The sequence below is a fragment of the Pelophylax lessonae genome, assembly GCF_965119305.1.
Source record: "Pelophylax lessonae genome assembly, chromosome: 4".
Lineage (NCBI taxonomy): Eukaryota > Metazoa > Chordata > Amphibia > Anura > Ranidae > Pelophylax > Pelophylax lessonae.
The window spans coordinates 269,324,404-269,349,331 of record NC_138771.1 but is presented as its reverse complement, the minus strand read 5'-3'; the positions used below and the strand labels follow the sequence as shown (position 1 = coordinate 269,349,331).

The 24,928-nt window shown below is 45.0% G+C and overlaps 1 protein-coding gene across 2 annotated transcripts in view; it reads right to left on the bottom strand.

Annotated features, from left to right (window-relative positions):
• Positions 1-24,485, bottom strand: part of TBC1D30 (TBC1 domain family member 30) — a 162,302-nt gene extending 137,817 nt beyond the window's left edge. For both annotated transcript variants that reach the window (XM_082252864.1, XM_082252865.1), the window contains exon 1: positions 23,567-24,485. In XM_082252864.1, coding sequence (XP_082108990.1) covers positions 23,567-24,074 — 508 coding nt within the window. In that variant the 5' untranslated portion in view covers positions 24,075-24,485. The remainder of the gene's footprint in view (positions 1-23,566) is intronic.
• Positions 24,486-24,928: the final 443 nt, after the last annotated feature.

Genomic DNA, 24,928 nt, shown 5'->3' with positions numbered 1-24,928 from the left:
CCAAGGCCATCACCATATAAACAGGCATACCTAGCCCAAAAAGGGGGGGGGGGGGAAATGGAGGAAGGAAGTGTGCCGGGATGGTCACAAAAAGGCCACGACATAGGGAATGGATTTATCCGACTGAACAAAAACAAAATGTACACCATTTCCATCAGTACTCTATGATGTTATCATAAACATCTACATGTCTTTAAATGGCAGCGGCAACAAAGTACAATACCTATATATCCTCCTGCAGTCCCTTGCTCGTCTGCATCACCGCAAAACTGTCCTGTCATGGGTAGCCTGTAGGATTCATTGCTGTCCCTGTCTATTTATATACTGGTGATTTGGCGCCAGAACCAGTTCACCCCCCCCCCCTCCCCGCCGCTGCCGTCTCCAGCGTAATCCAACACTGGAGGATCAGCTGAATGGAACATTCATTTTTTGTGAGAATTTTACAGAAATGATTCAAGTCTGGTGGTTTGGTAGCGTTTAACTGAAAGACTTGTCGTAGGTCAGTTAACTGAAAGAGTAATTCTACCCACCAATGGAAGACTGACCCAGCATACAGCCCTTCCCAGGAAGAAAGAAGGAAAAGAAGAAAGAAAGAAGAAAGAAGAAGACGACCTTTTCAAAGGTCTGCAATCCCTTAGTTCTTGATACTGTGTATTGCCCCCTTTGGCATCAATGCAGTCTTTTGTAATAGTTGTCTATGAGGCCCTGAATTCTTGCAGGTGGCATAGCTACCCATTTGCAGAGATGTATAGTAACGAAGTAGAACTACTTAAGTACTGTACTTAAGTACCGAAATGCGGTATCTGTACTTTCCTAGAGTAGAATTTTTCTCTCCTACTTCTACTTTTACTTCACTACATTTTTTCGATGATTTCGATACTTCTACTCAAGTATTTTTTTTTTGTGCTGCATAGTTACTCGTTACTTTTAAAAAAATTACCACTGCCAGAACAGTAGATGGCAGGTTTCATAAAGCTCAAAAAAATGTGTATAATGTCATTTGTAAATCAGCGCATACGAAAATAAAGGCTGTGTATAATAAAAGCTGCTATACCAAATCTTTCCAATAAAAAGAAAATATGAAACAAACAAATAAATGGTGCTACAGCGCTTAAAGTGCATCAAGAAACTACTAACAAACACAGGTTAATCATTTGAATAAATCATTTGAAATAATAAAAACAATATGATGTTCAAACTTTTGACTTATTTCTTTAATAACTACATAACACAGTACTTGAACTTCTACTTTCAGTACTTGAGTAGAAATTTTTTTTCAAAACTACTGGTACTTTTTACTTTTAGTACTTAAGTAGCAAATTTTTTGAAAAAACTACTTGCAATACTTAAGTAAAAAAAATGTTGAATACTTTAGTACTTCTACTTAAGTAACTTTTTCTGCGAGCACTTCCACTTCTACTCAAGTAATTTTTTGATCGAGCACTTGTACTTTTACTCAAGTAGAAATTTTGAGTACTTTATACAAGTCTGCCCATTTGTTATGGCAAAATGCATCCATGTCATGCAAAGTCTATGGTCGTCTTGCATGAACCACACGTTTGAGATCTCCCCAGAGTGGCTCAATGATATTAAGTCAGGAGACTGATGGCCACTCCAGAACCTTCACCTTTTGCTGCTGGGACTACTGGAGTGTCAACTTGGCCTTATGCTTAGGGTCATTGTAATGCTGGAAAAGTCTAAGAGCATTCCATACCCAGCTTTCAGGCAGAAGAATGCAAATTGTCTGCCAGTATTGTTCTGTTAACATGCTGCATTCATCTTGCCATCAATTTTCACAAGATTCCCCACATAAGTGAGCCACCACCATGCTTCACAGTGGGAATGGCATTCTTGTCACTATAGGCCCTGTTGACCCCTCCCCAAACATAGCACGTATGCTGATCATAAAGCTCTTTTTTGGTCTCATTTCTTCAGATTACAGTGTGCCAGAAGCTGTGAGGCATGTCAAGGTGTTGTTGGGCATATTGTAACCAGGCTTTTCTGTGACATTGGCGCAGTAAAGGCTTCTGCCTGTTTGACTAAGTAGCTCATTTTTGTTCAAGAATCATTAGATTGTGCTCCTTGAAACAACCACACCATTTTACCCCAAGCAGCCTGCATTTCTCCTGAGGGTTTATCTTTGTATCCCGAACAGTTCTTCTGGCAGTTGTGGCTGCAATCTTTCTTGGTATACCTGGCCTTGGCTTGGTATCAAGGGATTCCCGAATTTTCTACCTCTCACACATTCAAGGCTTTGGATACGTTTTTCTAAACGTTTCCATCTTTATAAAGTTCCATTACCTTGTTACGCAAGCCTTTTTCGCTCCCCATGGCTCAGTATCTAGCTTGCTTAGTGCATCCAAGTGAGAGCTAACAAACTCACTGACTATTTATACACAGACACTAATTGCAATTAAAAAAGCCACAGATGTTGGAAATGAACTTTTTATCGCCATTTTAACCCGTGTGTGTCACCCTGGGTGTCTGTACCAAGGTCAAACATTCCAGGGTAAGTAAACTTTTCATAAGGGCTAATTGGGCGATTTCTGTTATTAGGATTTAAAAAAGAGCTAAAACAATTACGTGATAATAAAACGGCTTCATGATCACAATCCTTAGAGTAAAACGAACACTGAAGCAAAAAACTTTTTTTTTTTCTATTTTGGATAGAGCATTTATTTCACCATTTGTGTCACATTGCAGCAATTTCCTTTCACTTCCTGGCTTATAGCTAAACAGGAAGTGAGAGTAAATCCTTGGAAATTAAGAGGAATCCTTGGGGACCCCAGCTCACCAGAATTAATGTCCCCATTGGAATATTTCCCCTTTTTTACTCTTCTATGACAACCCAATACATAGGATTTTCTCTACTTTCAGCGATAATAGTAAACAGGACAAATACTCCTTTAACAGGGGCACAGAAAGCAATACAAATAGACAAGCATTCTAATCCCTCTCCAGTCTATACAAAACATTAAAAAAAAAAAAAAAAAAAGTTTTGCCGTTAGTTATACTTGAAATAAAATTTAACGATTTCTACCAGGGTATGCAAACTTTTTGAGTGCAACTGCACATGTGTTGTATCCTGGGATATATTGTATATATCATTCTTAAAAAAAATATAAATATCAATAAATAAATGAAGGAAGAAGAATCAAAAAACTATTGAAACAAAATATATGGACAAATTTAAAAATTAGGCAACAATGCTGCAAGCTGTTTTCAGGGGTTGTGAGATGGTGTCCCCTTTAGGTCCAATTTCAGGGAACTCCAGGAGGTAAAAAAAAAAAAAAAAAAAAAAAAAAAGGAGTCATCTTAATAAAATGTCTGTAGGTATAAAAATTTCTCCTGAAGTGACAAAGGCTGGTCATATATGCCCAAAAAAAAAAAAAAAAAAAAAAAGGAAGAAGGACGAAGAAAATAATAATATAGACCTTTGAGCATTGTTTGCAACTGTCCTAAGTATCTTTAATGTAAAACTATAGGCAAAACTTTTTTTTTTTCCATTTTGGATATAGTAAGGGAGCGGGAGGGTTATAAACACTACTCAATTTTTTTTTTTTTTTTCGCTGTCTGTGTCCCATTGCAGAGATTTTCCTTCACTTCCTGTCCCATAACCAAACAGGATGTGGGAGGAAATCCCTGAAAATTAGGGGGAATCCTTGGGGACCCCCAGGTCACCAGAAACTAGTGTCCCCATTGAAAAATGTCCCCTCTATTACTTTTCTGGGGACAAGCCAAAATTTTGTATTTCCTTTTACATTCACTTTCAAATGATAATGATAAACAGGACAAAGAGGATGAATCTTCCTAAGGGTCCTTTCACACGAAACGGAGTCCGTTCTGCTCAGCGGGGGATTGATCTGCCGACTGAGCAGGCGGATGACAGCTCCGTCTCCGCTCTGTGTGCAGAGAGGGAGCTGTCAGATCCCTGCTGTCCTCTATGGGGGAATCGGATGAGGACAGACCGCCTGTCCGTTCTCACTTGATCCCATCCGATCAGAGAGATGGATAGAAAATAGGGTTTCCATCTGTCTGGATTTCACGGACAGGATCGGAATCGGATAGCAGCGGACATGTCCCCGCTGACATCCGCTGCCCCATAGGGATGCATGGAGCATCCGATGCGGTCCGCCTAAAAAACTGACAGGCGGATCGGATCGCCCGTGTGAAAGGGGCCTAACTGACAAGGGTTCTAATTCCTCTCCACTCCATCCAAAATAAAAATAAAGTTTTGCATTTAGTTATACTTTAACCACTTGCCGACTGCCTAACGCCGATCTACGTCGGCAGTCAGCCCCTCACAGGCAAAGTGACGTAGGGCTACGTCACTAGCTTGTGAGAGTCTAGGGAGCGAGCGCGCGCCACCGCAGGCGCGCTCCCGCTCCCGCGTGGTCACGGACCCCCCCCCCGCGCGTGTGCCCGGCGGACCCGATGTCCGCCGGTCACTCTGCGATCGGCGGGGGAGAGGGAGAAAGTCAGGCGGCTTGTGTAAACAAGCTGCCTGTCATTCTCCCCTGTGTATGAAGGATGATCATACGGTTCTACTATGTAGAACCGTTGATCACTCTTCATACATCTGAAACCACAGCCAATCACAGTAGAAAGCACGCCCCTAGGGACACACATAGCCCCTCCCTTTCAAAAAAAGTTAACCCCTTCACTGCCAGTGTATTTTTACAGTAACAGTGCATATGTATAGCACTTATTACTGTAGAAATGTCACTGGTAACCCCAAAAGTGTCAAAAATGTCAGGCAACGGTCCAATCTGTCCGCCGCAATGTCGCAGTACCGCAAAAAAAAAAAGAAATCGCAGATCGCCGCCATTACGCGTTAAAAAAAAAAAAAAACAACAAAAATGACAAAAATCTTTCCCTTTGTTAGTAAACGCAATAACTTTTGCGCAAACCAATCAAAATACGCTTTTGCAATTTTTTTTTTTACCAAACATAGGTAGCATAAAACAAATTGGCCGAAAATGTTAAAAAATTTTGATTTTTACATTTTTTGGGGGGGAATTTTTATATAAAAAAATGTGAAAAATATTGCTATTTTTGCAAAATTGACGCTCTTTTTTTGTTTATAGCGCGTGGTCAAAAAAAATTGCACAGGTGATCAAATACCACCAAAAGAAAGCTCTGTTTGTGGGAAAAAAAGGACGCCAAATTCATTTAGATACAGCGTCGCACGACCGCGCAATTGTCCGTTAAAGTCACGCAGTGCCGAATCACAAAATACCACCTGGTCAGGAAGGGGGTAAAATCTTCCGGGGCTTAAGTGGTTAAATTATGCGGCAATGCATACATAGCTGAAACGAATTCTTATCAAGAAAGATTTTCTAACATGCTGAAAAATAATTTTTTGCGACTCTTTTCAGTTGATCATTTCCAATTGCTTTGAAGGGAACAGAATAAAGCTTTTCTCCATAGATAGGTTACATTCTCCCATCTGTCAGCTCAATTTGGAAGCAGATTACAGGCCATATCTGCAGTGCCATTTGAGGATAGGCAGATGTCCCACTATCATAGTTGTTGTAACATCAACATCAGTTGTAACAAATTATCTGCAAGTTCTCACAATGGCTACAGAGACACAAACTCAGAATCTGACCTATCACATGCATGGTTCTCAGAACCCCACTGATCAGAGGTATGAAAATGTTTCTCTTTCTCTACCTGGCTTACAGAACAGCAGTTACAAAATACTAATTTAAAGCGGTGCTCCAGCTGTGGGAAAAAAAATGTAAAAAGTCAGCATCTACAAATACTCTAGCTGCTGACTTTTAATATATAGACACCAGTGCCATCTTAAGAGCATTTAAGGGCCTCAGTTAATGCAGTGCACTGGGCTGGGGCACTGCCTACACAATCACCCACGAGAATAAAAATTCAAATTATCGATCAGGCGATATTTATTGGTACATCAGTGCCAGGCTAATGACAACTTCCAAATTCAGCAGCTGGGTCCGGTGAACACACACACACAGGCAGGAGTCAGACTCGACTGTACCTGGTCCCGTGGAGGCGGATAGGCATTCCTGCAGTTGTGGGCTCCCCCTCCATGGCCCAAGTGGCCTGACAGCAGCGCAGGGCCGATAGGCACTTGCCACCTGCTAAATTCAGTGGCGGGATACACAAGAGAATTGGGAGTAATGCTTGGCTAGGTCGCTGGGCAAGTGGGGCCCCCAGGGAACTACCCAGCGTGCCCATTCGGTAAGATGGACCTGATAGACACTTACCTGTCCAGGGAGCCCTCAATGTCAGCACCCCAGACAATTTTTGGATCGGCTGGGGGTGCTGCCACCGCTATTCACTCTAAGGGAAACCAGCAATGAAGCATTTCAGCTTCACAGCCGTTCCCTACTGCGCATGCCTGAAGTGTGCTGTGCATTCACATTGGCTCGGCAGCGGGAGAAGGAGAAAGGGGATGGAACTTCCGAGGGACGGTGCCGCGGCATTGTCTCTTGGAAGTGGGGAAGGGTACCTGTCAAAAACAGGTACCCCCCAGTTCCCCCCTCCCCCCTGAAATGTGGCACCGAGGGGGGGGGGGGGAAGCAGATGAGCGGAAGTTCGACTTTTGGGTGGCACTCCGCTTTAAAGCCCAACTAAAATCTGTATTTATTTATTATAGTAATACATCAGTGCATAGATTGGAGCAGCGTACAGGGGGAAATGTTGGCCTTCTGCAGACCCAGGCTGCTACTTGTTTGTTGGAGAAGAAGTCTGACTCCAGGTATTCTAGCACATGATGCAGCATTTAGTATGTAAAAATAATCAGACAGAAGAGCATTGCCACTGTATATGCTACCTGATAGTTAATAAATACAGCTTTAAATAGATATGAAATGATAATAAGTTTGCAATATTACCTGTCATTCCCTGGGAACTCCATGGAAGGGGAAACAAATCAACTGGATAGGTCCAAAAACCTTCTATGATCAGATTATTTCTTCCAAGATCAGGCAGGAAAAGTTTTTGTTCAAGTGATCGTAAACGTTAATTTTTATTCTTTAAAATAACAAACATGTTATGCCTACCGGCTCTGTGCAATGGTTTTGCACAAAGCAGCCCTGATCCTCCTTTTTTTGGGTCACCCCCGCCGGCATGCTGGCTCCTCCCCCCCCCCCCCCAAGCCACTTGCTATGGCAGTACTCGCATATGCTGGATCTCGAGACAACCCTGTGTGGGTCTATAAGGTCGGTCATACATGGTTCGATTCAAATCGTTATTGGGCAGACTGAATATACTAACTTAATTGATTATTCAAATTGGGTACAACCAGTCTACTGAGTTCACTTACGATGATCGCTAGCGGGTGCTATAGCTGCTAGTGATAATCACCGTCTTCTCCCAGCAGGGACAGCTTCCCCGTACGCCCCTGTTGAGAGCAGAAAATTGCTTGCCAAGAGGGATTCAACTGTCAGCACTTTCTGTGTTGATGGGGAAATCGTGTGAATTTCTACAGGTTGCAGGAAAGAAATTTGCAGTTTGTGGCCTGCCTTAGATGCATACTGTATAGCACAGCTTGGCCCCAGAAGCCAATGCTGCTATCTCCAAGTCAACGAGAAGTGAGGAAGCGTGTTTTCTTGCGCACATTGGTGGATCAAGACTGGGGTCAGGCAAGTATAAAGAGGAGGGGGGCTGCATAGAATGAATGAAAAGGTAAAAAAAAAACATCTGCCTTTACAACCAATTTCAATATATTTCCCCGATAGCCAGAATATGCAAATCCAAATCCACTGTGTGCACCAATCGCCTTTGCAAACCCAGTTATTACCTTGGAAATTTAGTAGCGACATCATCACTGTGCTGTCCATAGCATGTGCGGATCAGCCTGAGGAAGGAGCACTTCTGCGCATGCTCCAAAACGCGTTACCGCCCCTCCACGCCATCACGCTCATGCGGTTCATCAGTGAGGCATGCGTTCCACCGCTGCCTTGGTCCGATTCAGTCCCTCCGATTGGTCCTCCCGGCAGCATCATTTCCCTGCTGCTGATCAGCTAGAGAATGGGAACACCGCGGACCAGGAAGGGATCCCTGAGCCACGAGGATACACACCAGCCCCCATGTAAGCCTATGTGTTGGTTATGAAATAAAGTTACATCAGCTACACTCAGCGGCGCCTTTTTTCCTTTCTTGCATACCAGTGGGATCTTGCTTCGGCCTTCAAGAGCTGCCCTCAGTGTTAGCGCGACACATCTGTGCACCCCTGAAGTCAATCCATCAGTTTGGTTGCTGCTCTCCCACCAAGACTGCCTCATTGGAGATCCATCTCCCAGCAGAAGTGCCCAACAACCTTTTCTTTCTCACTAATAGCCTGTGCAGAGAGCAGAGCTGTGGGAGGGACCTAGCAGGCTCCACCCACTACAGGCTGCCTGCACAAAACCTACAGGAGGGGGCGGATACATGACCTGAGTATGGAGTGAGAGCTCCTGTACAGAGGTAACGTTTCACACTGAATTACTGCATAGATCTGGAAGAAATACAAAAAAACACCAAGATTCCAGTAATGCTGGCCACACATACACATTTATTTCATCCAGCCTGTGGGCTGAATGAAACAATCTAACCAATGCCTCCATGCACATTACAAAGTGCAAATGGACTCCCACCTGTGGGCTATTATATTCTGTAATATAATACTGACTCATGATCTTGTTGTGACAAAAAGACAGACAGGCTCCTTTCACACGGCCGCTCCGTGTGAAAGGTCCGCTGCGGGACTTATTTTTATTTTTTCCACGGAGCGGATGACATTTCTGTCATCCGCTCCGTGTGCCCGCATATCATCCTATCCGTTTGCGGATGATATGCGGACATAATGTAAGTATATGGCACTGCGGATGTCAGCGGATGACACCGCTGACATCCGATTTTCCTTCCTTTCCATTTTTTACAAAATCTAGTGCTCTCCGCTTACTAATAAGGGTGTGCTTTATTAGAGAAAGGCAGATCAACTCACATTTGTCGGGCACTCAGCTGTGCCTGCTGTATAATCGATGTCAGCGATCTGTTACCAGAGAGAGACTCTGCGTCGGCCACGCACGCTCCGCCCCCCTATACGCGGAAGTCAAAGGAGCATTACGCTCGATGTAACGCGTATAGGGGGGCGGAGCGTGCGTGGCCGACGCAGAGTCTCTCTCTGGTAACAGATCGCTGACATCGATTATACAGCAGGCACAGCTGAGTGCCCGACAAATGTGAGTTGATCTGCCTTTCTCTAATAAAGCACACCCTTATTAGTAAGCGGAGAGCAGTAGATTTCTTCATCTGTTTTCTATATGTCCCAGGATCCCTCGAGGTGCAATATAGTGTGGCTCTTTCCTGGAAGTCTGATCAATGATACATGTGATTGCTGGCCCGTTTGGGTCCTTCAGAAAGGTGAGAGGCTGATTCACCTGGTGGAGGGATTCACTATATTGGTGATTACAAGTTGTTTTCATCACTGGATTTTCTTCATCTGAACACGGGACACTCTTTATATCATTTTATTGGAAGCACACACATTGCTATGTGCCTTATGAACTGGATATGATTTATTGTCATCACTTTTTGATTTTATATTTCTGGCGCATCACATTTTTGTATGATTTATAGTTTATTGTGATTTGTGAAACACGATTGGTGCATGCTGCCGGACACCACTATTGATTTATAAGTTCACACACCTGATTTATGCACAGTGAACTGGTGTTGAGTTTTTTTTATCACATATAATAGGTTTGCGCTGATAGTTTTTTTGTATTTCACTTTTAAAATTGGCATGACTTTGCAGGGGTCTGTTCAAACAGTAGCAACATTCATTTACAGAGATCTGTGAATGAATGAAATACAAGTCCTGTCTGCCACCACAGCAAATGGATTTGTAGTTTCCAATGGACTACAAGTGTGGTTATCAATGTGTGGACAATTCCTCCAGCTCAGTAAAACGTAACCCCACGGGCAAGGAGCTGGATGAAGCATCTGCAGGAACCTGGCATTGCACCCACTATCCAATGATGGCGGGTGCAATGCTTTGCAGGCTCCTGTGAAAAAATAAATACATTGTTTTCCTGCAAAAACTTTTTTTTTTTTTTTTTGGGTTGTGGGGAGCTTAACATTTAAAGCTGAACTCTGGGATAGCAAGAGGCATGTGTATCCTTAGGCCTCAAGCACACTGGGAGATTCTGGCATTCACATGCAAGCAGAAGGCACAAGGGCATGATCCAGCCCGGCTGTCAGCAGCCTGTAAAACTGAGAGGGTATAAGCTGCTGCGACTGCATGGTGCACTGAGTGGTACTAATGTTTACAGCAGTGTGCGCCCAGGGATGAAATGGCAAGAATGAAAGGAAAAGGGAAACAGTAATAAGCCCCCTTTTCCTCATGGGAGAGTGGCTGGGGAAATAGGTAGAATAGTTTATGAGGTGATATTTCCCTCCTTTTTTCCTCAGGTAAAGAGGGAGGGATTTTCAAGGTATCCTGAGGGAATAGAGGTAGTGGGCGTGGCATTGCAGGGGGTCAGAGCACCTATAGGAATAGGTTTAGGATAGAAGGTTCTAGAGCCCTCTGAGACCCCTATATAAGGTTGAGCTCCCCTCAGAGGGGCTCATTCGCCTCAGAAGATTCAGCAGTGTGAATTCCCCATCCCCCCCCCCCCCTTGTCGCGGCTGTTATATTATGTGGTGGTGTCACCCTTGCTATAGCAAAGGGGGACGATTTTATATTATTATGAGTGGAATTTGATGCTTTAAATTTGATTTTATTTATCCGGCCTGAGCTGTGGTGGCTAGGCTGTTGAGTGTTTAAATGTTTATTATATATTTATTTATTGAAAGTTTTTTAAAAAAATTAACCAATAATAAACGGCCGCGGCCTATATATTCTCCAAATAATACAGGTGTCTGCCTTTTATTTTATTTAAGTAAAGTGTTAAGATGTTATTGGATCCTGCCTACTGTCCCATACAGGATTCTTGCATTCCGGGGATTCATCCCTGGGCATATACTGCCCTAGACGATAGTGCCACTCTGTACACCATCCAGCCGCAGCAACTTTTAGCATCTCAGAGTTTTACAGGCTGCCAGCAGCAGGACTGGATGGTGCACCTGTGCTTTCTGCCCGCAGGAAAAACTCCAGAATCTCAATTTGCATGAAACCTAAGCATTCACATGCCTGTTGCTATCCCAGATATGTTCTGGCTATCGAAGTCTAACAGCATGGGGTCAGCCAGCCAGGGCTCCTGTTAGAAATCACAGGGCCCCATACAGCCTACCTAGCAGGACTGGCCTATCCACCCCCCCCCCCCCCCGAATTGATCAAGACAATATTTTCATTAAAAATACACTAAAATCATAATTAGTGGACAAAAATATAACAAAGAACCTGTGTGAATTAGCCCTATAATTGTTTTTTTTACATAAAAAAAAAAAATTATATATATATATATATATATATATATATATATATATATATATATATATATATATATATATATATATATATATATATATATATATATATATATATATCTTGAAATATATAGCTTGTTTACAATCATTTTATATTACAATTTTTTAAAACATTAATTTTGTTTTTGTAGCAGGATTCCCAGCCGTTTTGCTGGATATGGGTCTGCCAGGGTTACCGCTAGCAACAGTAGCACAATTAGGCATATTCTCTAAGTGTGAGCACTGAGAGAAGAATCGGTCCAGTATCTTTGGGTTTTTTGGTTTATTGAGAACTTGGATGGGAGAAGGGATAAGTGGGATACTCTTCTGGCTCAACTATGCACAATATTAGGGGAACAACTGAAAAAAGGCCTGCTGACGCTGACTTGAGGCTGACTGAATGCCAGTCAATGCCGGTTGGCGCTAATGAACGCTGACTTGCAGTCTGTTAGCACTGAACTGACTCCTGTCACTTTCCTGTGGCACAAAGTCCTTGTAGAAGCTCCCTTAACACTTTCCTTTGAGGTAGCTACTTGTACATCTGCTGCAACGCTTAACACTTCAGGGCCTGCACTGGCACCCTCTTTTTACACACACATACACACACTTCTCTTCAGGGCTTAGACTCTGGCACCCCCTTTATAAGCTTCCTCCTGGTTAGCTGGCTCCCAGATCTCTCTGACCTTCTGGAGTGGTCCCCTATCCTAGGCAGACCCCTGGGCAGTTTACAGTACTCACGACTCTGCTTTCCTGGAAACATCTGCTCCAGCAGCTCCACTCAGTCCACAGCACACTGGATCCCTCTCTGCAGCTCAGCTCAAACTCTGTCCTCTAGGCCGACTGCCAAGGACACCTTTCCTGACGCTGGAGGAGAGACAGCCGTCACCCTCCTCCTGGGACTCTGCTCCCCGCCAAAGACACCCTGTCATGTGCTCCCCTCAGACTTCTATCCCATCCCAGGATGCACTGTGGCAGATTCTGCCCTCTGGGATAGATACAAGTCCTGGTGTGCTATGGGCCAGGTTTCCTCCACTGTCCAATGAGAGCCCTCATTGGATACAGTGGGGATACTCCCCAATCTCAAACAGTCACACCTGGAAACACATGACACCTGAGCTGAACAATTAGGCCCCCCTGATAAGCAGACAGGGCCTCCCTTATGGTTTTTCCTAGCACCTACCTAGGAGGGTACTACATTTTATTTTAAGGTTTAATAATTATCTGTTATTTTTTTGAAGAACAGGGCAGCCTGCAGCACTGCAGGCATGGGTGGCACAGTGAAAGGGGGGGGGGGGGAGGCACACAGGGAGGGGGGTGGGGGAATCAAGCAGGCAGAACAGGGAGGGGGGGGGATTGGTGTCGGAGAAGCAAATACAGGAAAGATGCCCTGGGTCTGTCTCTCCCCGCAGCAGCTGAAAGCTGGCAGGAGGGGGGAGAAACTGGCTTTCAGCTGCTGCAGAGAGCCACACAGGGCTTCCTTCTGTAATTCTGTAATTGCCCCTCCGCCTGACCGCACCGATCCCCCATGCGTTCGGGGCCCTCCTGTGTGCCGGGCAGGCACGTGCAGCGGGAGGGGGGGGGGGCGACTTTGATTGCTTGAGCACCTGCCCCATTATGCCCAAGGTGCCCTTTTGTCAAGGCAAAATTTCCGCAGTGGTGCCCATAAACAGTATGGCTGCGGGCCGACAGAGCAACTGCGCATACGCCATTCCCGAAGTTTGCCAGGCTCGGGAAAGCTCGTACATGCTCGGCAGAGCAGGCGCATGCGCAATGACATAATAGCGTAATTTTTGAAAGTGAGACGGGGGCCTCGTTGTCACATCAGCAGGTAAGAGCAGACCCTGGACCACTCCACAGCCTCGGACCATCCCCTGCACCATGTCCGCAGCCGCTGACCAGACCACCACCTGCATCGTGTCCGCAGCCGCTGACCAGACCACCACCTGCATCGTGTCCGCAGCTGCTGACCAGACCACCACCTGCATCGTGTCCGCAGCTGCTGACCAGACCACCACCTGCATCGTGTCCGCAGCCGCTGACCAGACCACCACCTGCATCGTGTCCGCAGCCGCTGACCAGACCACCACCTGCATCGTGTCCGCAGCTGCTGACCAGACCACCACCTGCATCGTGTCCGCAGCTGCTGACCAGACCACCACCTGCATCGTGTCCGCAGCTGCTGACCAGACCACCACCTGCATCGTGTCCGCAGCTGCTGACCAGACCACCACCTGCATCGTGTCCGCAGCTGCTGACCAGACCACCACCTGCATCGTGTCCGCAGCCGCTGACCAGACCACTACTTGCATCATGTCCGCTGCCGCTGACCACCACCTGCATCCACCTTTAAAGCCCGGTTCCATGTGCCCCTTTTGGAGGAGCAGGTGCTCATAGTATAAAGGTCTCTGCACGGCCCTCTAAAGGAGGAGGACTGGTGGTCCCCCCCCCCATCAGCGGCCCTGCAGCCAGCTGATAGACTTACTTTCTTGCACCATGCTCATAAACAGTCAGTATCATACAGTATTTCATATAGTGTTTATAAATCCCACTTATGAAGTACTGGTGCCTTCATGACTTGAAGTAGTTAAAAAATAAAGCGTGTAATTATTTTACAGTCTCTTCCTTAATTAAATTCTGCCGCGCTGCTATAAAACAACAGGTAGGAGAGAGGAAAGTGCTGCAGTAATTAAAGGTGTCTCCTATCTGCACGGTACATTTCCTTGGGCACTTGACTACAGATCTTTCTGAATACAATCCAGGCACGCCTCGCAGTACAGGCCAATAGCAATCCCTGAATTATTCCAAGAGATGACTTTCCATCCTCCTATTGGGTGACAGCGTCAGCATTAGAATGTGAACTAGAGCTATAAAACCACCGCAGTTCTGTAGTCTGTACTGTCTCTGGATCACTATAAGCAATATACAGTATGAAAGAATTATTGCATTTCAAAGTGGGAGAATTCCTATAAAATAACAGCACATGTGCAATGACAGTATGCAACGTGCAGTACCCTATAGCAAGCACTGTATACTGTAGCCAGATCACTGCTGGATTACATTTCTTTGCACTTTGCTCGCCTTATTAAAAGCTTCATTCACATCGCTTCATGCGTATTTTTCTGCATGGAATGCAGGTTCTTGCTGGAAGATCCTGCACAAATACAGAAGTACATGCATTACCTACAATTCTGTGCAGCCCTGGATGCAGCTGTGTAATACATTTTTTTGCGCAGCTATACAGGACACACATTTTGGCACGTAGATACAGCTGTGTGTGCGAGATCATTGATTACTATGGTGCTTAGAGGAGAATAGTTTTTTTTCTGCTTGTATGAATGATGCAACTCATTTGGTGCAATCATCTGGTCCAAATCATTTGGTGGAGGGAGGATTATAGTGTGGGGTTGTTTTTCAGGGGTTGGGCTTGGACCCTCATTTCCAGTGAAGGGAACTCTTAAGGCATCATCATACCAAGACATTTTGGACAATTTCATGCTCCCAACTTTGTGGAAAAAGGTTGGGATGGCCCCTTCCTGTTCCAACATGTGCACAAAGCAAGGTCCATAAAGACATGGATGAGCAAGTTTGGGGTAGAGGAACTTGACTGGCCTGCACAGAGTCCTGATCTCAACCCCATAGTGCACCTTTGGGATGAATAAAAGTGCAGACTGCAAGCCAGGACTTCTCATCCAACATCAGCGCCTGACCTCACAAATGCACTTCTGGAAGAATGGTCAAACATTCCCGTAGACACACTCCTAAACCTTGTGGACAGCCTTCCCAGAAGGGTTGAAGCGGTAATAGCTTCAAAGGGTGGGCCAACTCCATATTGAACCCTACGGACCAAGACTGGGATGCCATTAAAGCAGTGTTTCTCAAGCCTGGTCCTCCTACATTTGAATTAACATCTTTATGCCTGGAGTTCAGCTTTCAACAGCTTATAGCTCAGACGTAAAGTGCTCGAAGTGCACACACCTGGGGACTGCTCAAGGGCACACACCTGGGGACTGCTCAAGGGCACACACACCTGGAGACTGCTCAAGGGCACACACACCTGGAGACTGCTCAAGGGCACACACACCTGGAGACTGCTCAAGGGCACACACACCTGGAGACTGCTCAAGGGCACACACACCTGGAGACTGCTCAAGGGCACACACACCTGGAGACTGCTCAAGGGCACACACACCTGGAGACTGCTCAAGGGCACACACACCTGGAGACTGCTCAAGGGCACACACACCTGGAGACTGCTCAAGGGCACACACCTGGAGACTGCTCAAGGGCACACACCTGGAGACTGCTCAAGGGCACACACCTGGAGACTGCTCAAGGGCACACACCTGGGGGACTGCTCAAGGGCACAAACCTGGGGACTGCTCAAGGGCACAAACCTGGGGGACTGCTCAAGTGCACAAACCTGGGGGACTGCTCAAGTGCACACACCTGGGGACTGCTCAAGGGCACACACCTGGGGGACTGCTCAAGGGCACACACCTGGGGGACTGCTCAAGTGCACACACCTGGAGACTGCTGAAGTGCACACACCAGGGGACTGCTCAAGTGCACACACCGGGGGACTGCTCAAGTGCACACACCGGGGGACTGCTCAAGTGCACACACCTGTACATGATACATGTACGGGGTCCTGGCACCTTAACCATCTTTTGAACATGACCAGAGCATAAGTTCGGCAGAGCATACGCAGCACCTGATTTTAAATATATTCTGGCAGGTATATAGTGCCATTCATCACAGCATAGAATGTAAGTTATGTCTTCTTTCTATTTCAAATGTTTGGTATAAACTGATGCAATGTACACTTGACTGTATTATTCTCTTCATCTGACTAATTTTTGTCTGATCAAATTGTCTACAGACCACTATCCAGGGTTTACTCTCCCCCCTGAAGAAGGAGTAATGTTTAAACTCCGAAACTAGTCGGGATTTGAGTCTTCTCCCTGAATTGGTGTGGTTATTTCCAATTGCACATGTGATGTATTTTATCCTACTTGCCTTTTATATTATATTGTTGTTTTGTTTTTTCCAATAAAATATTGTCAATTTTTTGAAACCGTTGTAATTTGTGAGTGCCTCAAAAGTCCCACCAATAGGGGAATTCTTTTTCTTGAGATTATATTGGGATGCGGCACCACTAATAGTACCCAACACAGGTATTCCTTTTTGAAGTGCACACACCTGGGGACTGCTCAAGTGCACACACCTGGGGACTATTTGACCTACCAAAGGATTTTTTGATCCATACACTATGCCAGTAAAGTCCTGAACCTTCCAGCAAACCATACTCCAGTTAAATTGGAATTCCTGCCTAACACTAAGTCTTCTAAAAAAAAAAAAAAAAAAACAAAAAAAAAAAAAAAACACAAGGGTTTTACTACTGTACCTTTTTCAGTATGCTCTGGTCACGTGATCCCGCAGCTCATATGTGTCCAGAAATGCTCGTCAACAGCTAGAAATTGCGGAAATGTAATGTTACTCATAGCCTAGCCATTGTTGGCGCTCCCTCCTCTCCCCTGCAGCTGATGCTCACTGACACGGGGTAGACGGAGCTGCAGGATCACCTGACCGGACTGGAAAGAACTGTAAAAAGGTAAGTGTACACATCCTTTTTACATAGGGTAGGCAGGATAAATAGCAGAAGAGAGGGGATATTTTTAAGAATAGCTAGTGTTAGGAAGGAATTTCCCTTTAAAGGAAATCTGTCTTTACAGAAACAGAGTCCACAATTTGGAGTACACCAATCACAAAGGATCGCTCAGTCAGCACCTCATTCACTGAGAAAACTTCTTGCATTTTTTTTTACAAAGTTGTTCTAAGTTGTTCTATGAATGGTGGAGGGGAGATTGTGACATTCATCCAGAGCCATTAGAAGGATCTGAAATAAAAATGATCTGGCTGGGTAAAAGGGAGAGCTCCACAAATCAGATTCTATTGCATTGCATAGTGCTGCCAATCTAATGTTTAATATAGGATATGAATAAGTAAAATGAACAGTAAGGTTATGCTTTCTCTTAGTCCATTCCTTATACTAGGGGTGGGTAGTTGATCAAGCTGTATATGTAAACTGCAAGTAAAGTAAGGTACCCCATCTTTCCATAGTGTCTGGTAGGGATGCCCAGTCCATACAATTGGCCAAACAAATTCTTTTGCAAGTAAAACGGATCACACAATTATTTCAAATGTGAAGTTACCTTTTTTGCACAGCTCAGCTTTAAATTACACTCACAGTAGAGCATAAAGTCAAAGTCATTATAGAGCCAAAAAGTGTTTCTTTAAGGGTAAGTTCACCTTTTCACAAAAAATGAAAATGAAATAGGAACGAACATCTCCAGACCCCAGTGCACATAGTAGCCATGTCATCGTGTGCTGCTAGTGTAGGGGTCCGTACACTGCAATACACAACCCAAGAGTGAGTATTCTTTCATAATGCTCTCAATGGCGAGCGGTCAATGGTCAGTGCATAATGACCAAAAATAAGTGCAACCAAGGTTTCTTCTTCCTGTAAAGCAGGGCTTTTTTTTCAGTGGGAACGCAGTTCCAGTACCTCCACCACTGAATGCAAGTAAGGGCAAGGGGGTGTTGGAGGGTCTATTGATGCTGGCTGCTGGGGGGGTGGGGGGTGGGGGGTATCTGTTGTTGCAGGGGAGGTCTACTGTTGCTGGTGGGGTATGATGTTGCCGAGAGCAATCTACTGTTAAGGGAGGGGGGGTCTATTGTCGCCGGCTGCTGAAGGATCTATTGCTGCTAATCGGGTCTACTGTTGCTGGGGGTCATGTCTCTATTGTTGCTAGGTTTGTTGCAGGGGATGGTCTATTGTTGCAGGGGAGGTCCACTGTTGCTGATGGGATTCAATGTTACTGGGGGATCAATTGTTGCTGAGAGCGATCTACTGTTAAGGGAGGGGTATATTGTCCTCGGCTGCTGGAGGGTCTATTGATGCTGGCTGCTGGGAGATCTATTGTTGCAGGTGGTCTATTGTTTCGGGGGAGGTTACTGGCTGCAGGGGATATATTTTACTGCATTTGCTGTTAATAACAAATTCCATACCAATTACTTGCATCAAAAGAATGATACTTTATCCTTTAATCTCTACAAGGGGCGGTACAACCAAGGGACGATGCTTGGTGGTCAGTAGGGGCGGAGTTAAGAGGTGAGTTGAAAGCAGAGAGAACCTGCAGCTATTCTTTGAGAAAAAAAAAAAAAAAAGCCCGGCTGTAAAGTTTACTAGAAGAAAGTTTCTTGTTGGTCAGTGTGGCCCAGTTTAATGAATGCTTGCAATTGAGAGCATAATGGATACTCATTTCAGGGCTGTGTACAGCATATGGACCCCCCACAATTGGCAGCACGGGGCATTATGGCCGCCATGTAGAGTTGGGTCCGGAGGATTTGCGAGGATATTTGGAGCTAGTTCACCTTTTTATTTCTCATTAAGAGATTAACTTACCTTTTAAAAGGAAACTATCATGAAAGATAAAGGAAAAATATTAATATATTGTTCTGCACAACATACACGAGAGGTGCACTACAAAGCTTGGAATGTTTGTCTATTCGGAGGAGGGCAAAGCTCCCTTTGACATGGGCTCTGCTGGTTGATGAATGCACTTCGCGTCTTCTACCCACGAACACCAAATGCTGCCCCCCCCATCATCTCCACTCTCATTTTTCTTTGCTTCCTTGGCCCATTACAGCTCTCCTCCTTCACATTTATCTGTGCAGTAACAATCCCACCACTTTTAATTGGTGATGCTTTATTTACCTCCCCTCCTCAGGTTCTATTCCTGCTGATTATATTTCCGCTTCCTTTTATTGTATAGGGCTATCCTAAGTTGACGTTTGAGACTTCTCAGAATACCTGCACCTAGCCCCGATATTTACTTGGTATTCTCAACATGCTTGTCAGCCGTTTATTATTGCATTTTGTATTAAACGATGCACTCTTCCATTTCAAAGTCTTGATTTGTTGGAGGCTGCTTCTTATAAATAAATAATTTGTTAAAAAAAAAAAAACTTATTGATCTCTCTATTGATTTTATTTGGCTGTTATGTTGATGCTTTGGCTTCACTGCTGCCCAAGTTGCTGACCTGGAACAGGTATAGAGATAAAAAGTTCTGGCACTCAGCATGTTTTGGGTCTACTATGAAGTACTGAAATTAAACACATCTATGTATCTAGCACAGTCGCTCTCAACCTTTTCAACACAGAGGAACCCTTGAAATAAGTTTCGGGTCTCAGGGAACCCCTGCTAAAAATTAAAAATCTACAAATCATGACACATTAGTGTGACGTCAGTGGGAAGAATGCTCCTTACTCTTGTCATCATTGGGAACAATTACCCTCTTACAGATAGCTAAAAGGAACAATGGTGTCATTGGGAACTTATCTGAGAGGCAGAATTTGCCCATTTATGAAGGAACCCCTAGTAACCTAAGGAGGAACCCTTTGGTTCCACGGAACCCTGGTCTAGCATCTCCAGGAGGTCAGCAATGGCAGTTCCTACACTTTCATGACAAACACACTTTAAAGCGGAGTTCCACCCTAGCAAATTTTTTTTTAGATAAAAATACCCCCGGGACAGTCAGGGCTAGAGCATTTCAGCAACGATAGCCTCTGAACTGTCCCGGGTTTCACTTACCTTTTAGAAGAAATACTTACCTTGAAAATATCTTGTCCAGCGCTGCCATCTCAGGTGTGGGCAGCTGAAGCCGGAATGTCCTCTTCAGTGACATCGGAGTCCCAGAATGCCCTGCTCGTCACTTCCAGTGTAGGCGCGTCATCCCTGCACAGATTCTGGGCATGCCCAGAAGCTGTTCAGCAGGGAATGACGCGCCTGCACCGGAAGTGACGGGCAGGGCCGGTGCAGGCGCATTGACTCCGATCGATGATGCTCATCTCCCAGGAGTCAATACGAGGAAGTGACGGCGCGGGCCACGGCCGCAGAGGGAGGAAAAGGAAGGAAGGCAAGTATAGTTTCATTAAAAAGAAGGGAAGTGAAACGAAAAAAAAAAAAAAAAGTAAAGTTATCCAATTCTTTTTCAGGTAAATTAAAGCAAAGGGGGGGGGGGAACATTTTCAGGGTGGAACTCCACTTTAAGGCTGGATTTAAACCTTTGTTGTGCATTACTGCACACATACTTAATGCATTCCAGTAAGGTACCCCATTTTATTTGAATGAATGGCCAGCACAGCACAACAGACCTATTAATGCACGTGCACCTTTTCCTTTTTTTGATGCACAACAAAGCAAAGATGGATGGTGGAGAGCTAAAACGACCGTTGGGTGAGCGATGTGTTTTAGGGTGCCTTTCAAAACAAATGGCACTGTACCATGGTGTGACGGTGCATAGCAGCAAAGTGCAGCAAAATGCAAATTTTACCGCTACTGATTCCTATATAAAGCAGACTGCTGCCATGTGAACAGATTATAAATAGATCTGACAGAGTTGAGAGCATTTCCTCCCACGGTTATAGATTGTGTGTTATCAATAGAAAATAGCAATTACATGATGGAAAAAGACTGTCTCTGTGGTAAAAAACCTTTGGTTTGGACGTGGCTCTGGAGGAGCATGGCTGGACAGCCCCAATTGGGTCACAAGTTGCACTAAATTATAAAGCAGCTCTGGCACATTCATAAAGCATGACAACCATTTCTTAAGGCAACATGCTTTCCAAAGCAGTAGTGTACATGATATAGAGCCGTGATATGCAATAGCCCAAAGCAACCAATTCAATTTCCCATTCAAATTTTGGGCAGTCAGACTAATAGATAATTACCGATTTGTCACTGTGGGTTACTGTACTTTGTTTGTTGCTCCTCGCCATATTCAGTGTAAAAAATTAAATAAATAAATTGCACCAATTACTTTACTTTGTTAGATCCTCTACTTCTCTGAAATTTTCCAAGAACTTAGCTGAGTGATTAAAATGGTTTATGAACACACATGCGTATATACTGTTTATATGAGAGAGCACGGATTAGAACCTCTATCAGGTTCTTCTTGCTGTGTATGTTAGGGAGGGGGACCTTCTATGTGTCCTGGTGACCACTGTCCCTAGAACTGTCCTCTCACTTCCTACTGTGTCCATGGGAGAGGAAGGGAAGGGATTTTTCAGTTTTGGGATAGAGTAGGGGGATGGTTAAAACACCAGTCAGGGGTTTTGGCTTTAGATGCACTCTAAGGGCTCATGCACACAGCCGCCTGGGGCTATACAATGTAACATTCAAGAATATTTCCCAGAAGCCACTGGTGCTGTATACACCTTCCCTGTAGACATGAATGGCTGAATATGGTTAATGCCGATACTTGCGGTTGGGGTTTTAGGTATGCATGTGCCATTTTGTGCAAGATTCGGCATATAGCCATGCCTGGTCATGGGGCAACTGTACGCAGTACCTGTGGCTCCCAGGCAGGGAAATATGCTGGACACTCATGTTCATGGGCCTAGGCAGACATGATGAGCTAAAGACTAATGCTGGCCATACACTAGCCGAAAAATAGTTTGAAATTCTGTCATTCGGACCGTTCGTTCGTTTTTCATCCAGTTAACGGACACAAATAGAAAATCAGTTTTATCTTTTAAGAACTATATATATTTATTTATTGATTTTTTTGAAGGAACAAGTTAGAAAATCCAATAAATTGAAAAGTTAATGTGTTTCTCGCCCAAACTCTTTGCACTAAGCATACGTGACAAAACGAACATAAAACTGATCCATTGAACAAATTATTGATCAAAATTCGGTCATTACAAAAAAGCAAAATCGTTTGCTCTTAGGGCTGAGTGTTCGTTATTGGAAAATTTGCTTGAATGATTTTTCGTATCGTGCAAGGCCAGCATTACTGACTTTGGCCCTTATGATCATCAGTTAGGGCTCTTTCACACAGGCGGACTGTTCAGATCCGCCTGTCCGTTTTTTTGCCGGATCTGAACGGTCCCCCCATGCATCCCTATAGGGCATCGGATGTCAGCGGAGACATGTCCGCTGACATCTGATCCGATCCGATCTGTCAAATCTGGACGGATGGAAACCCTATTTTCCATCCGTCCAGCGGATCGGATGAGAACGGACCATCCGTTCCCATCCAATTTCCTCATAGAGGTGTATGGGGAACTGACAGCTGTGTCTCCGTACACGGAGAACAGCTGTAATCCTCCTGCTCAGCGGGGGATCGGCGGATCGATCCTTCGCTGAGATAAACAGAGTCCGTCTGACGGATAATGTAAAAGGGGCCTTAGACAGATTTGGGTGGGGGGGGGTTTGCTAAAACTGGTGATGCAGACTCTGGTTCAGCTGTGCATGGTAGCCAATGAGCTTCTAACTTCTGCTTGTTCGTTTAGGCCCCTTTCACACTATCCGTCCGTCGGAGGGACTCAGTTTTTCTCAGCGGGGGATCGAGCCGCCAATCCCCCACTGAGCAGCAGGATGACAGATGTGTCTCCCATGCTGTGTGCGGAGACACAGCTATCAGTTCCCCATGCATCTCTATGGGGGAAATCGGATGGGAACGGACCGTCGGTCCGTTCTCATCCGATCCGCTGGACGGATGGAAAATAGGGTTTCCATCCGCCCACATTTGACGGATCGGATGTCAGCGGACATGTCTCCGCTGCCATCCGATGCCCCATAGGAGTGCATGGGGGGGGGGGGACCGTTCAGATCCGCCAAAAAAACGAACAGGCGGATCTGAACGGTCCGCCTGTGTGAAAGGGGCCTTAAGCTTTACCAAAAAAAAGAAAAATCAAAAAGCTGATTGGTTAGTGTGCACAGCTGCACCAGATTCTGCATGCACCAGTTTTAGTAAATCTCCCCCATTATGTACAATATGAAAAACAGACTGCAATGTTCCTGAGAAAGTGACAACTAAAGAGCAGTGATACACTAGCCATTACGGTGTGCCTTCTCCTTAGGCCTCTAAAGCTTTTATTATAACTTATTAAAAACCTACATGATTTCATATTAAAATTATTTAAACCTACAAAAACAAGTTTAGTTGATCTATCTTGATTTTAAAATCAAGAGAGATCAACTTCTGAGGGCTTCCTAAAAATTCATGAAGTCCTCTGAAGCATATGGTTAGAAGAGGATACAGTACCATCTTTAATAAGCAGCACACTCACCTTTCTGCCTGAGGAACTGGATTTGATGCCTGCGGCCCTGTAGTTCTGACAACTCCTGCAGGAATCCACATTCAGGGTTACTTCTGCTCAGAAAGGCATCTGATCCAGATGCTTCCGTCGAGCTGTCCACACTATCCTGATATTGCCAACGACCCGTTCCAAGTCCACCACGGTACGTGTCGTAGAGTTCTGTCAGCAATCCGTTCACCAAGGATGAAGTGCGACTCCGTGCCTCCTGAGGATTGCCACTATCTGCACTGCCTCGGTCACTGGAATTCTCACTAGGCAACACTTCATTTTCACAATCCTCAGAGGGTGAAAGCGGCCAGACAACTGGATAAGTGTTAGGCCACTGGCTCAAATTTTGTGGGAGGCCATGTTCAGTTGTATTGTTGACAAAAGCATCGCCGTCATCGTCTATACATAAATCCTCATACGTGGTTTCATCCATGTTTCCATTCGTAGAGTACTGGGAGGACATGTTTCCAATTCCACTAGCGTCACCCATAGCAGTATAAAGTGTAGTAAAACCTTGAAGGCCCCACGGCACTCATACCTGGTTTAGTGCTGACCGGCTCTCCTCCAGCAATTTCAACTTTGCGACATAGTAAGGATCGTACTACTCACATTGTGGGGAGTGGAGGAACTTTTCACTTTTCTACCTTCACTGCAATTCTCTTTTATTTGTTTTACCTTTCCTCCCTCCGCTTCCAAGTGGTGCAAACCCGTCTAGTAAGTTTCTCTGCAACTTGTCCAACAGGTGAATAAGAAGTGTGACGTCTCCAGTCATTCCACCTGCAGCAGCTTGCAGATATGCTTGTCACATTGCCCAGTTGACTTAGCAGGATGGGTGGGGTGAAAGGGATAATAAAGACACGGACACTCAACAACTACTTCCAAAATGCTTCTACGTAGTACGGCACAGCCAAAAAAATAGTCGTCTCTTCGGGATCATTTCCTTTTCGCCCATACAGCGGATGGCTGGAAATAAAAAAAGGAATCACATGGATTATAATGAAAGCAGGCAGACCTTTATCTTGCTTTTACAATGACATCTGGTATTTCCTGTGTCCATTACAAGTTTTCTAGGAAGCTTCATATCCTGTAGTAAGGGTAGAAATGAAAGCCTATTACAGGGAATGCCCACAAGCAAGCAAGCATGCAGCACTGACAAGCAGAAATGTTTTACCTGTCCTGGATCACACTATGAAGGATCAGTGTAGCAGCTGTAACCCAGACACCTCCTGTCTTCTCCAGGGCTCCTGTGTCCGCGGTTGTCACATGGAAACTGACCACCCCATGAGAACTTCAGCAGGGTGGAGCCAGGCTCATAGTCAGGGAAGTTCACACAGCTGACAGTTG